This window comes from Halichoerus grypus, chromosome 1 (genome assembly GCF_964656455.1).
Source record: "Halichoerus grypus chromosome 1, mHalGry1.hap1.1, whole genome shotgun sequence".
NCBI classification, from domain to species: Eukaryota; Metazoa; Chordata; class Mammalia; order Carnivora; family Phocidae; genus Halichoerus; species Halichoerus grypus.
Genome location: NC_135712.1, coordinates 104,689,715 through 104,705,419, shown reverse-complemented (window position 1 = coordinate 104,705,419; position 15,705 = coordinate 104,689,715). Strand labels below are relative to the sequence as shown.

Genomic DNA, 15,705 nt, shown 5'->3' with positions numbered 1-15,705 from the left:
AATATTCTATTTGTCTGTTACCAGTTTTTTCTAATTAACAGCTAGGGTTACTCAAGTGACTCTTAAGAATGGGCTGCTAGATTTCAAAATAATATTTAAAGACTCATTTACAACTGTACCTATTCTTGCCTTTTCCTGCCTGACTTCATAGAAGGAGATGTCTCTCTAGTCCAAGATGAATCACCAATCTATACTCTAAGTGTATACACTGAAATTGAATTTACCATTTGGCTCACCTCTTAAACTGTTGCTTTAGAATTTTCTTTCTCAGTAAATGCTACCATCATGCATCAAGCTTTGCAAGAATGCACGCAGGGATCATCAGAGACACTTTCCTTCCCATTCCTATACCTAGGCTCCATCCAATCCACCAGTGTTTTACTAATTCAATGTTTTTCCTGCATTTCCATTCCCTTCTATCTCCTCTGCTACTAGTAGACCTCACCACTTCCAAGAACCTCCCAAATGATCTCCCTGATATGATTTTTTACATCCATACAATCCATTCTCTATACCACTATCAAAATTATTTCTCTAAATGCAAATCTTAAGACCTTTAAAGGTGCTTCATCATCTTAAGAAAAGAGTTCAAGATCCTTAGCATAGAACCAAGCCCTTTATGCCGTGGCCCTGTAAGCCTCTCCGGCATCATTCTGCACCATTCCTCAACAGCCCCTTTATGTTCCAATCCTACATAAGGACTTGCTGTTTTGCAAATGGACCAGGTTTTGTTCCCTTTCCTGCCTGTGCTTTTGCAGCACAGTTCCCTCGACTGGCCATCTTCTCATCTGCCCACGACCCTTTTACTTAGTTCTTTAGGACAAGTCCCTTCTCTAAGAGCTCTGAGAAACAGTGAGGGAGCCCATGCTTTGAGTTCCAAGTCAATGACAGTGGAGCCTTCTCCTGCATTTCCACAGGCCCCTGGGCAAACCTCTATCCAGGCACTTGCCTCTTAGCATTTCAATCTTTGTTGCACATGATTGTCTCCTCCAGTACCCTGTAAACTCTTTGAGGGGAGGAGCTGGGTCTTTTATTTTTGTATCTCCAGGCCAAACATGGGACCTGTTACTTGCTAGATGTTCCATAAATTGCTGTGGCATGAATTTTAATCCTTTTCCATCACTTCTAGAAACTTTGCTCAAGCAAAGTTATTTTTCTTCTTTCTTTCTGTATGTTAGACTCTTCCCCCTTAAGTCTAATACATCTTTAAAACAAACAAAACATTTTCTGTATCTTAGCCCCAATTTTTTGAAAATATTGTCCAATTATTGCTTTAAACTCCTAACCTCCTTTTGATTCTTCAACCCACTGAAACTTGACTTTTACTTCATCATTCTGATGAAATTGTTCCTACCAATGATACAAATTGCTTCCTAACTGCAAAAGTCATTCTTTATCTTAAGTGATTACTCTAGGGTTTTACGTTGTTAATCTCTCCCTTCTTCCTAAACCTTATTTTTGGTGTTTGTGACATTGTTTCCCCTGGTCTATAACATCTCTGAACACTGACCAGCCAATCTAGCGGCCCATTGTTTAAATGTTGGGTATCCCAAGGAAGCCCTTATTTGTTCTTTTGTCTTCTTCTCCCTGAGTAACTTCAGCTAGTTCCATATCTTTAGTGACCATCTATACATCCAGTGAGGCAAAATCTTGATCTTCAGAACAGTTTCCAACTTGTAATAAATTTTGTTACTCACAATACCCTCAAACTTTACATGTTAAAATTCAATTGTTTCTCTCCTCAAACTTGGCCTCTTATATATTTCCTATCCTAGTGAGTTGGCAGTAGAGTCAAGGTAGAATTAAGAATATTGGCTACTGGGGCTCTTGGGTGGCTCAGTCGTTAAGCGTCTGCCTTCGGCTCAGGTCATGATCCCAGGGTCCTGGGATCGAGCCCCACATCGGGCTCCCTGCTCAGCGGGAAGCCTGCTTCTCTCTCTCCCACTCCCCTGCTTGTGTTCCCTCTCTCGCTGTCTCACTCTCTGTCAAATAAATAAATAAAATCTTAAAAAAAAAAAGAATATTGACTACTTAGATTTTTTTCCAGGTTTCTATACTAGACTATATGGTCAATAAATTTTAAAAGAAAAAATGACCCTTTATATGTATACCAAGTTAGTGTTTGTATTATCTATTGCTATGGAACAAATTTTCACACATGTGGCAGCTTTAAACAGCATGTATTTATTATCTCAAAGTTCCCCTCGGTCAGAAGTCCAAGCACAGCTTAGCTGGGTCCTCTGCCCAGGGTTTCACAAAGGTGCAATCAAGGTGATGGCTGGGGCTGGGATCCTCTTCCAAGCTCGCTGGTTGTTGGCAAAATTCATTCCCTTGAAGCTATAGAACTCGTGGCAGCTTACTTATTCAAGGCCAGTGGAAGAGAGAGTCTCTGACTTGTTCACTCTTTTTTAAAGGGCTTATCTGATGAGGTCAGGCCCACCCAGGGTCATATCATTTTGACTTGCTCAAAGTCACCTGATTAAGAACAGAAATCTCTTCACCTTTGCCATGTAATGTAACATAATCATGGAAGAGACTATCCTATTCTTTCTGCCATATTCTATTAGTTAGAAGCAAATTATAAGTCCCACCACACTCAAGGGGAGGGTCCGGGTGTAGGCCATTGGGAATCATTCTGTAATTCTGCCTGCCACAGCTTAATTTTTTTTAAAAATATGAGTTATGGGAAAATCCATTAAATGTAATTTTGAGATATTAAAAGATTGAATATAAAGAAGAAAGGTATAGAACTTTAACATCTCAAAGTTTAATGGAAATGGCCCATATTTTGAAGATGGTGAAAATGGTTTCTATGTTTATCCTAGCTTACACTTACTGCCTTAGGCAGGAGATATATCCAAGAACCTACACTTTAGATCATATTATATGAACCTAAATGGAATAATCAGAGAAGTTGTTCTGAAAGACAGACATTTAATTATATAACTGTCTTCACTTGAGGACCATTTTACCATGTGTTCGCCTCATTTGCATTAGAGAGAAAAAAGGCAGTTGTATGTCTATGTAAGTCAGTTATATGTTTTCCCTCAGGGTCAATACTTTTGACTTTTCCCAATAGGGCTTTTTTTTTTTCTTCTAATACTTTTGGCAGACTGTGGTTTTCATCAGAAGTGCTTAATCTTTCCTCAGGATAGGTATTTCAGGTATCTTGTAAAGTTGTGTTCTTACAACGTACAATGGCATATCTACAGAGGTTCCTAGATCCTTCACTCTCCCCTTTCTGCCCCATACCTTCTGTAGCTCCTTTTCCTGTATGCATCACACAGATGTTCTGGAGTTAACGCAGGTGCCATTAGAATATGAAATACATAAAAATCTTGCCACTTTTAGGTCCTGCTTCTTAGGGAAAACAGTTCCACTGGTACTTAGAAAAACACAACGTGACTTGGTGAATTTATCTCTTTTTCTTGACATTGGCAATGATAATGCAATGCCCATTGTATACAGTCAGTGTGAGGTCGGCTTGCAAATCCCTACAGATATGTGGTTACTTCTCTACTTTCCCTCTCTTTTGCTTGGGCAACTGCCACATTGATGCACTGGAGCCACTCTTCTGCATTCTTCTCATCCTTGGCCTTGAAAACATAGGTTTTATTGTCTGTGAAGATTTCAAAAGCTCGAGGGAGGGAGCGGTCCCTGCGTTTTCTGGCCACAACTTTCACACTCTGTACTTTGCTGAGTTCTATTGGAGAGTCATCAGGATCATCTTTCTGAAATGCATATGGGAAGGAGAGAACATGAGCTGGCTCCCAGAGCATGAAAAGATCTCTGGCAACTGGAGAATTTTCCAAGAGGATCAGAATCTTTTCACTGCATATGGTTCATAACTTTTGTTATTTTGAATGCTAAGGCCTCAGTGAGTCATTAGAACAATGGAAGGAGTGAGCAATTGGCCCTATGTTACAGTATATTAAGTTGGCACAAGATGGCCAATTTATAAGAAATTATTATTCGGTGGGATTTGGGAAAATGTTTAATTAATATTTCTTTGATTTCATGTCATGTTCGATTGATATCAACACTGTATCAATAGAGCAAAATGCAATAGTACAATTGGAGTACTATTAACTCAGGATCTGAAATAATTTGGGAAGCATGAAATTGAATTTTCCTTTGTGTTATCTCTGAGAAAGATGAATTAATTGAATAAACAGCATCCTAATGTTTAAGCAGATCAAACTGTTTTTGAAACACAATGGAGCTTTGGAAGTATGATTTGTCTACAAACATTAAGTGAAAGAATACTTAATGATCTACATTTTTCTGGCATCAAAACAGAGGCTTACAGATCACCACTGCAACATGAGGGTCATCCCAATGGGCTAGTATGAATAGTTTCAAAAGATCAAATACTTCTTTACAGCAATTTCTTTAACATCCCTGAATTCTTTTGTCTACTGGAGGATGTGCCTGTGCTTGAGGGTCTTGCCAACTCTCCTTTTCCATCTCCCCTACACAACCCACTCTTCTTTCGCTCTGCAATGGAAAGGCACCCTTTTCACTCATCCTGAAGTTACATGGTGTATCATCCAACTTGGAAAAATCTCAGGAGGATCAAACAAACGAAAAAAGCAACTCAAAATATTGATGCTAGGGAAGTGTCCTTCAAACAAAGCAACATACTCACTCCCCAGCTATTTCATTAAGAGACGCATTTCCAATAGCATTTCACTTTTTAGTGTTTAGTAACTATTTATTACATTTGGTGTTATACTTATGACTTTTCATAAATGATATAATTTTAAAAATATAATAATAAAATATCTAACATTTAGAGACTGATAGTCACAAAATATTAAAATAATTAAATTTCAATTTATATACATAGTTTTATTGCAGTAAAAAATGATTGGGTGATCAGGATAAAATGCTGTGGGACTGGTAGAAAACAATATGATTTCAAAGAAAAATGATACCATGTAAACATTGTGATGGGTATTAAGTAGGGCATGTGTTGTGATGAGCACTGGGTGTTATATGCAGCTAATGAATCACTGAACACTACATCAAACACTAATGATGTACTACGTGCTGGCTAACTGAACATAGTAAAAAAAATAAAGATGAACTAATTTATGTATTTCTTTAATGGATGGTGTTAGATGTCAAATTGCTACGGTATCTTATTCCAATGGTTATACTTAAAGGAGAGGTGTGAACTTCTTATTTTAAAATGATAATATTTTCAATTCAACAGAAATTACAGTTTGTGGACTGTTTAAACTTATGATAAACTTAAAATGCTGCAAAGGTATTACACAGATTTTCAAAATTCTTTTAGGGAATAGACAGAATAAAGTTTGAAGATACCTGCACAAGATAATAATTTGCTAGCTTAATTTGGTTTATGGTAAATATCTGACAGTAATAAGATTGTATTTCTTTGAATTAGTCTATAGAACAGAAATTGATACATAGAGGAACTGATCAAGAAAACAAAAAGTTACCATAGTTCTCTAAAGAGGGACAGTGAATTACCCAAGAGAGGTGGACAGGAAGTCAAAGGGCACCATTGCCTAGCTGGTTGGTAGAGATCAAGACCTTACGAATGCGAAAGTAAAAAAATAACACCATAGTCTTTCAGTCCTTATTAAAAATGCACATTTTTCTCATTTACAAGAAAGGGGTTGAAGCTTCAGCTGGACTGATGACCCCTGCTAGGTCACTGCGTCCCTGGGGATGAGAGGGAATTTGCTGTGGTCCTTATAGTACATTATATATTTCTCAATATTTGAGCCACATGTTCTGTCAGATCTCTGAAATGTCAAACCATTATTTCCCTATAAAGATATCAAACAAGTTAGCCAATTATAAAATAGCTTACTCTAAGCTTTATTAAAAAGCTCTGAATCAAGAAGTATAAAGGTCATTATTTGAGCTCAAGAAAAATATTCTTATGCACTAACTCTGCTCTGTCTCAAGGGATCTGAGAAATCATTGCATCTTAACTTCTGATTTCTTTAATAAAAACAGGAAATTCAGATGGTCATTTTAAACACTTTAAAAATACTTCAGTGTGGAGCTATGCTAAGGAAAGTTTCTTTAAACCTCCAATAACTGTCTGAATTGAGTCCAATAACTGTCTGAATAACCATTATGCTTCCCTTTCAAAAAGATCTTCAGCCACAGAAAAGTCCATCTGTATATTTAATAATACACGCAGATGAAGAAAGTAGCATGAGCTTAGGGTTTTTTTTCTTCATTCAAAAAGTTAACATGACGTTTTATTAATTAAACAAGCGTTCATCAAAATTTGTCATAATTCGGATATACCATACTTTATTCCTGTTGAGTAAAAAGTTCAAATACATTTTATAATGAGCACTCTAAAGATACAGTGCATATGTTTTCAGTGACTCATAATTTTTAAATAATTTAAAATCTTTCGTTAATTAATTCAAACACAGTTTGGTTTGCCACTGGTCTGTATTTTCAGTATTCCCGGGAAGCAGGACAGTACACTCATTTAACAACAAGCTTTGATATCACACTGCCTGTGCCCGACTCCAGTTTTATCCCTTTTTACCTTACTGGCTCTAACTTTGGTCAAGCCAATCAAAGTCTCTCTCTCTCTGTCTCTGTCTCTCTCTCTCTCACAAGGGGAAGGGAGTGGGGAGGGTCTGATGTTACATGATGTAAAAGTACCATATGGTGGAACAAGTTTGAGATATAGTAGTTAAACAAAATTAAGTGGGCTCTTTCCTGCAAGACTTGTCAGAACCTTTAGTTCCTTTGTATTTCCCAGATGTCTTTGATATCCTGGTAATGACTGACAGACCCTGGGTCCCAAAGTCCATGAGTGGGGCACAGTGGGTGTAAAGGCATCAGCAGGGTGTTGTATGCGTGTTCTCTGGGCATCTTTCCACAGGAGTGGATGGATGACCATGTGTACATATGCACATATTTCCCCATCACTCTGATTCTGGGGCTCAAATAATACCTGTAAGAGTGGGACAAGACAGAAATCCAAAGGCCAGGGTCTTGCTCTCCCTGGCTTGCCTGGCAGGTGAGATAAAGACCGAAAGTGCCCCCACTTCCCACTCAAGTCAGATTCCACAAGGCTTTCTTTCTGTCAGACCTAACCTGGTGCCTGCCCATCCTGGGAAAGACACCAGCTCTCAGGGCCTGTGCACTGTGCAGAAGGCCACCGGGATCACCCAGCCCAGAGGAATATGCTTCCATCTGCTGGCAGGGAAGGAGAGAGGGAGGGAAAGGCACCCCAGATTTACCCATATGTAACATGACAAGAACAATAGTGCTGACCTCAAAGGACCGTTTTGAGGATTCTTTAAGGCAATCCAGGGTGGCATGTGATAAGCTATTATTATTATATTCAAAATATCCAAGAGGTAGGTCAAGATTGCTTTCTCCCTGATCCTGAATGAATAGAATTTAATGACAAATAAAACTGACTTGAGAAGAAAGGAATAACTTTGCATTGCTGATTGGAATAAAATGCTATTTCAGAAGTTTCTCACTGAAATTTCAGAGTACAGATATTTACTGAGCATCCTAGTTCAGATTGAAAATTACATTAAATGAATATTTATTAATTCTTTTAGAATCCTGTTCTATTTAACTGAGTATTAAATGACTGCAAGATGATAGTGGTTTTCCCTAACCAGCACTGAACTTAGTTGACTATGAAAAGTACTTAAAATAAATCAGCTTTTTTCTTTCTCCCAGCCTGCTGTCTCTCTTCCCTGGGTCCCTGCCTCCAAATATAACCTTTAGTTATAAAGGAAGTCAGGGTCAATATCATAAGCTATTAATTTATGTAGGTGATCTATAAGGGAACAAAAGGCACACGGTTCAAATCAAGCTCACTGGGTAGTCCTTTGGCAGTTCATCTTCTAAACTTAAGTCAACTTAAAAAAGATCTCCTGTAATAAACTGAAGAGAGACAGTAAACCAACTAACATAGGACTGAACAGAATAGACAGTCCAAGGGACATATGCAAAAAAAAAAAATGACACTGTGAAATTATTAATGGAAAAGGACAAATTATTGGCGTTTTAACTCAGGACAAAATGCCTACCTGGTTAATGTAGGTCAAGACCTTAAAAATACAAGTGTAAAAGACAAGGGGGAAACTTACAGACTTTCCTTTTTGAAACAGAAGTTGATTTCCAGCCAGTGTAAAATAACGAGTTTTCCACCTTTTGATGAACTTCCATCTGACTTGCTTCTCTTTAAGTTTTCCTTCTATGAGAGGCTGGCCATCTTGATTTACAACTGTTGAAGGTAAGAGAATGATCAAACCATTTATTTCCCATTATTTATTTGGCAAGCAATCAAAAGTCAGAATTGTACAATGAACGAGAACCCAGTAGGCATATTTGGAAAGTGTGCTAATAAATTATGAATTTGGTTAAACTTTCCCCCTTTGTCCCTAAAGGAATGCACAATTTAGATATGATAATGGGAACCTGTTGAAAGCCCTCACTGAGATTTTCAAAAGGAATATAGTTCACAAAAAGAGGATCTGGTTAGCAGTTTTTAAGGTGTATCCAGATATCCAGCTTTCTGTGCTTCTTAACTCTTTTGTTTCATGATAGTCTGTACAGATGAATTGCTTAGAAGCACAGCTTTATGACTAATCACAAACCAAGTGTATTTAACTATTTGGCAGCAAAAGTCAAAGGAGTGCCCCCAAAGATGTATTTTTCCTGAAGACACAACATTGCAAAGGCAAGCCCAACTCTTTTGGACATGGTTATTTCCACTCTGGAACACACATACTCCTTCTCCATTCTGCATATGCCCATCTCTGCCCAATCAACAACTAATCATTCCATGAGTCAACTCAAATGTTGCTTCTTTTGGGAGAACTTCCCCAAACTCCGACCAGAGTGGCTTCACTTGCCATATGTTCTCATAGCATCTGGCATATTTCTTTTACATCAAGCATCATTGGTAGATAGTTATTGGTGTTTATCTGATTCATGTCTGTCTTTCCCATTGAACTGAAAGCTCCATGAGGGCCTTTGCTTTGTTCACCGATGTATCACCAGGCAACTAATATGGTGCCTGGCAAATACAGGGAATCTGTAAGTATTTTTTGAGTGAAAAGGTTAATTTTGCAGTGAAGTAGAGTGTGTATGATTACACATAATCATAGAATTAGAAGATGTGTTACAATGTCAAAAGTCAGAAGTTATAATGTTGAACTAAAGAATTTCATTCATTTTGTCAACTACCTAAGATTTACTCTCCAAATTCATAGGTAAGCATCTGATTTCTGGGGATTATGACAATATTTACTTACATACATTATGTTCAATTTTCATAGCACTTTGGAAGTAATGAAATGTGTTCCATCATTTGGAAATTTAGACAGTGCCTGTTTGACCATATAAACACAACCTATTCTTCCTATCCTACCACTTCTCTTTTCTAATATAGGTCAAATAACTACTTTAGACAAAGAGGATTTCTCCACCTTGACAGCATTTTCAGGATAAGAATGATGAAATGTATGAAATGTATAGTTTTCTTTTTTTTTAATTTAATTTTATTTCATTATGTTATGTTAGTCACCATATAGTACATCATTAGTTTTTGATGTAGTGTTCCATGATTCATTGTTTGCATATAACACCCAGTGCTCCATGCAGTATGTGCCCTCCAGTGAAATGTACAGTTTTCATAAACAAAATTCTACTAAGGCTACTTTGGCCTCCCTCCCTCCCACCCCCATTTAATGTCTATTCAATTGAATGTTCTATTGTCAGCCCCAAATTAAAGCTAAAAACTGAAAATACTATCAAATATATTATTAGATAGTGACAGGGCTATGAAAAAAATGAAGTAGGGAGGGACCTGGGGGTTGGTGCACACTCACATAGGTGGTCAGGAAAGAGCTTGGACATTTGAAGGTATCTTTGATCTGAGACTTTAGTGTTGAGAAGTGTCTCCCATCTTTGGAGAATCTTCATGGCAGCTAGTATCGTGCCCAGCAGAGCGTAGGGAAACCAGGAACTCAAGAAGTATTGACTATCAATTTCAAGAAAATGATTTCAGGGGCGCCTGGGTGGCTCAGTCAGTTAAGTGTCTGCCTTCGGCTCAGGTCATGATCTCAGGGTCCTGGGATGGAGTGCTGCATCAGGCTCCCTGCTCAGTGGGGAGTCTGCTTCTCCCGCTGCCTCTCACTCATGCTCTCTCTCTCTCTCAAATAAATAAATAAAATCTTTAAAAAAAAAAAAGAAAAGAAAATGATTTCAGTGCTTTGCTTTGCTTTACTTAGGAATCATCTGATTTAGAGTATTAAAGACTGTAATGCTCTTTGAAAATTTAATTGTCTCATAAACATGATGCTCGCTTCCTTTGCGCGGCCTCTACACTCCACAGTTACCTCGGATAAAGCACTTAGGACAGATGCTAGGTCTTTCCTGGGCTGTATGTCCTAGAGAGCCAGAATAGCCTCACAGTGGCCTGGACCATGGGTTCAGTGTTTACTAACAGCGTGCTCTTGAGTCACGAAGGGGGCAGCAGTCTGAGAGGAGGAACAGAAGGTCCAAAGGGAGATCCAAGATAAAAAGAAAACAAACTCTAAACAAACAAATAATGAAAGACCCAGGCTGAGACTTACATTAAAATCTTTCCTAAAACATCCATTTCCTATGCTTCCAAATGAGAAAAAATTGCTAATCTAATTATGATGGTCAAGGATTTTTTTTAATAAGAATTCAGAAGAGTTAGATTTGAGTTCTTTCAACTATAGTTTTCTGATCAGCAAGATCCCACCTGATTTACAAAGATGATGAGATCAAAAGTCAAAATTAAGAAACTTATGTGAAGATACTAAGTAAGTAAGCACTATGGCCCCCTCCACCCTCTACTTTTATTAGACTTTACTTCATAGTTTGTAATCACATTGCTTTCTTGCCATGGTTTTAATGGTAAGATGATTTAATGTAATGGCTTCATAACAGTACATTTTTCTAGTCTCAGTCTTCTATATTTACTCAAAGAGGCATTTGAAATAGTCATGATACCTGAGCTGATTAGAAATCATGGTTGATTTAGGTAATATTTAAGCCCATGGATCCTTCTGGATCTGACATAAGGAATTAGCTTCAAGTATTTCTCCTCAAGGCAGATCCAAATGTTGCACTTGGGTGCCTGGGTGGCTAAGTTGATTAAGCATCCGACTTGATTTCGGCTCAGGTCATGATCTCAGGGTCGTGAGATCCAGCCCCACATTGGGCTCCAAGCACTGAACATGGAGCCTGCTTAAGATTCTCTCTCTCCCTTTCCCTCAGCCCCTCCCCCACTTGCCCACATGCTCACCTGCTCTCTCTCTCTCTTAAAAAAAAAAATGTTGTACTTGAAGAGTATGTGACAAAAGTTTGCAAGGAGAACTTGGCAAAATAGCTGAAGGAATTGCTTGAGACACAGAGTGGATAGGATATCATACCCACAGACTTACATAATGACCATATGACCATAATGACCATGAAAGACTCAAGACAAAATGACAGGCTTACTGGAGCACAAAAGGTTGAAGGACTGTCGAGAAATGATGCTAAGCAGAGACTTATCACTGTATAGCTCAGCCAAAATTATCCCAGGGAAAAAGTCCATGGAAAGGGTTGTAGGAAGGAAATGTTAGCAGAACTTTAAAGTAGCTGCATGTGAGGACCCAATTTAGTCATCAGAGTCGGCTTTAGATAATTTTGTAAAAGCCAGGCTATTTGTAGCTGTAGGATTAGTTTAAAAATAGTTTCAAAGGCAAAAAACAAAGAGACTTAAAATTTTTCCACTTACTATCCCATCTCTTAATTTTTTTTGCAATTATATCTAGCATATGCATGAGAGGCCATGTTTCATTTTAAAAGGTTCTATTGCCCATATCATATCCTTGTAAGCAATAATTCTCATGATAACCCTGTCTTCATGATCAAAACAGGGAACTAATTTTTTCTAGGTATGATCATAATCTATTTGAAAAATAACATGTGGAATGAGACTGAGAGAACGATCATGTGTCTGAAACTATCTTGTTAGCACGTAACACATGCAAGATAAATAAATATTTTCTCATTTACCAATTAATGCATTAGTTCATTTAAAGTGCCACAATTTGGCTAAGACATCTCTACCAACCTGGATCTGTTCTTCTCTTCAATTGTCAGTTGGCTGAAAAGCTATGGAATATTAAACTGAATTCTCTCAAGCAATCGGAGCCCAAACTGTTACTGTGTTTACCAACTTAAAAGTCTTTCTGAGTGTCAATACAAATGTTTATACATTAATTGTATTTCTTGTGTGCACCAAGGGTTGAAGATATTTATGTTGCTAAAAAATGAATTTTGAAGGTATTAATCTTACTCAGCATGCAGTTGGTGAATAAGAGTGAAGAAATACCAGACAAAGACCTTAAAGCTGAGGAGCCCCATGGCAGGAAGAGCAAAGCAATAAAGAATAGTCGTCTGTTCATCTGTCAACCATCCAGCCATCCCACATGTACTTTTGAGCACAGATAAGCTGTAAGGCACTGTGTTTGGATCTGAGGGGGTTACAATGCTCAGTACAGAGGGAACTTGGATTTATCATCTTGTAGGTGAGGTCAAGCATTTTACAAATTATACAGTTCAATGTGGAGTTTGGCAAGTGCCACTGGAGAAGGAAAAGCCAAGCACCACGACACTCAAAGAAAGGAAATTCTACTTCTGGCTAGGAGGAGGTGACATGGGAGCTGGGCTTGTGCTAGGGAAGGAAAAAGGGTATTTAGGAAGAGGGCAGAAAAGGGCAGAGGTACAAGAGGGATGTGTAAGAATCTGGAAGGATCCATGAACTTAGAAGCAACTTCATAAAGCAGTTGTTCTGGGACAAAGCCATGGGTGGAGGGCTGAGGGTGTGAAGACAATGCAAGATTTTCTAGGTGTAAGATCCAGGAAAGAGATTGGGTAACAAACTGTCATGGTGAGGTCATATCGGACGTTAATTGAAGGTCCTTTTGAAGACTCATTAGAAAGGACTTTGCTTTTCTTAAAGACTAAGCAGGAGCCTAGAGCCTGTGAAGGTCCAGCCAGCACAGGCATGAAGCCCCCCCTGGGCCCCAGATGGGATCAGTTATGTATCACAGAGAGTCTCAGCAGGAAACAGAGGACACCTCAAGCTGGGTAATTGAGGGGAGTTAATAAAGGGACTATTTACACAGATGTGAGCAAGGTGTAGAAAAAGCACTATAGTACTCTGGGGCCAGGAACCATGGGAAGGCATAACACGCCTCTGCCTGAAGAAGGGAGCGGAGAGAACAGTTAGGACTCAGAGGGAAACCTGTATGGAGAACACTGACTGACAGGAGCTGTGGCCTTGGGCATAGGACACAGTCAACCTGCAGTGACCAAGCAGAGGGGAAGCTGGGAATAAATAATCCAACCTCACTCTGCTCCCTCCCTCTGATCTTCTGCCTTTGTCGCTAGTGGTCAACTGTAACTGAAAGCCAGAGGTAAGGGAGACTGGAATACACTGGAGAGGCACCTCTTCTTAACGGGGCAGGGGAAGCAGCAAAGCTTCCTGGAGTAAATGTGTCTGAGCTGAATTCTGAGGTGAGGAAGGTGAAGGGAGAAGAGGTACACTGAAAAAACAAAAACGGAAACAAAAAACATAGGCAAAAGGCCAAGTCTTAGAGAGGGGTTGTGCAATGCCTTCTAGAAACTAACTCATTCTATGTGATGGGAGCCTGGTGGGACTTGAAGGGCCAGAGTTGGTGTGAAAGTCAAGGAGAGACCAGTCCTAAGGATCCTCAGACATTGTGCAGAGTGGACTCTAAGGCTTTGTAATAGAACATAATGAAAAATTTCTGGGTGCCTGGGTGGCTCAGTCGTTAAGCGTCTGCCTTCGGCTCAGGTCATGATCCCAGGGTCCTGGGATTGAGCCCTGCATCAGGCTCCCTGCTTGGTGGGAAGCCTGCCTCTCCCTCTCCCACTCCCCCTGCTTGTGTTCTCTCTCTCGCTGTGTCTCTCTCTGTCAAATAAATAAAATCTTTAAAAAAAAAAAGAAAAATAATAATTTCTGTAGTCACACAACCCCTTTTTATCTCAAGAGCACTAGAGTTCAATGATTGAAGGTCTCCATCTTGTTTTAAGTGTCTTGCAATTCTGAATATGTCTTTAGCCATTTATAACTTATTTAAACATAGTGTGCTGAATACCATGTTTACTCACCACTATAATAGACCACTCGGGGCTACACCAAAACTTTCTCTGGTATAGGCCTATAGTTTATGGGGCAAGGGCAGTGATTCTGGAGCCAGACCTCAGCAGAAGCCGGAATCTGCTACTTAACAACTGACTATTCTAATGCAAATTACTTCACTGAGCTTCAGTTTTATCCTCTCTAGAGTAGTCATGCTTAACAACAGGGCCACCATGAATGGCTGTGTAGGTTGTTCACTGCACAGAAGCAGGCAGCCAAGGTGGTGAGTAGAGGCTGAAATTCAGCTTGTATTTTGCTGTTCAAGCCATACACCCCCAAGTGGATTTCATCCACCAGAAATAAAGACACACAAAAGTGCCATTAAGGTTAACTGTGACCTTGCTTAAGCAAATGCCTGGTATATTGTAAGGGATCAATAAAGAGCTACTATCATCATGATCATGATATCATCATCATCAACAACATAAAATGATCATCATCATCATCCTTTTGTTGTGATGATGAACATTTGGAAAGGTGTAACAGGCAATTCAAAGAGTCCCAAAAGGGAGGTGAACACTTCACCAAGACTGCCATTTTCAAGCCAATCCAGTATGGATTGGGCTGCATTGGGCGTGTTTTCCACATCATCTGTGGTTTCTCCCCTTTCTTCCAGACATCCTGCTTGTTCTTATGACAGTAGATGGTAACCCCCGTACAATTACAATTACTATTCACATTGCATAGTGACTTCCATCCAGATTCAGAAATCCCTTATACTGTGTACTTTTTTGGTTTCTCTAACTTTTGTCTTAAAAGCATTGCACTGTGCATGAAAAATCCATAATTGAGACTGTCATGAATTTCATTTGTGATACTTGAATTCTTAGATATTCCTTCCTGATTGTTAAAGATAAATACCTTCAAAAGAAGGCATATTCTGGAAGAAAAAAATATAAATCTCATATATATATAGAGAGAGATATCAATATCAAACACACACAATACGTGACTTTCTGTTAAATAAAATGATCTCCCATATTACTTTTGAAAAGAACTTATTTAAGAAGATACTATTTATTCAAAGAATACATTTGGCAGGAAAATTACACTCAAAATGTTATCATATGAATACCTTTGTCTCTTAAAACGAATCACTGTGAATTCATTAATATGTTTTTTGTCATCATTTGCCTGAGAAAAATTTTACTAAAAATTTTCTGAGATGATAAAACTTTGGGTGTTCACTTATTTGGTAAATATTTATTGAGCATTGTGTGCTAGGGGCTGAAGATGGATGGATGAGGAGAGTTCCCTTCATAGAATTTACTATTTACCAGAGGAAATAGACATTAATCAAATAACCATATATGAAAACACAAGACAGCAGGTATAACAGTTGTCATGAGAAGAAGTCTGAAGGACTTTGAGGACCTTAGTATTAGGCAGGGAGGTCACAGAAGGCTTCCCCATGGCAGTGAATTTGAACTGTAATGGGAAGGCTAAGATCTCTATTAACTAGATGAGGAGGGGAGAAA

At 38.7% G+C, this 15,705-nt stretch overlaps 1 protein-coding gene across 2 annotated transcripts in view; it reads right to left on the bottom strand.

Annotated features, from left to right (window-relative positions):
* Positions 1-2,163: 2,163 nt before the first annotated feature.
* The window catches only part of VEPH1 (ventricular zone expressed PH domain containing 1), a 216,003-nt gene continuing 202,461 nt past the window's right edge, over positions 2,164-15,705 (bottom strand). For both annotated transcript variants that reach the window (XM_036122400.2, XM_078069976.1), the window contains 2 exons: positions 8,121-8,257; positions 2,164-3,731 (listed from right to left, as the gene is read on the bottom strand). In XM_036122400.2, the coding sequence (XP_035978293.2) occupies positions 3,495-3,731; positions 8,121-8,257 (374 nt within the window). In that variant the 3' untranslated portion in view covers positions 2,164-3,494. The remainder of the gene's footprint in view (positions 3,732-8,120; positions 8,258-15,705) is intronic.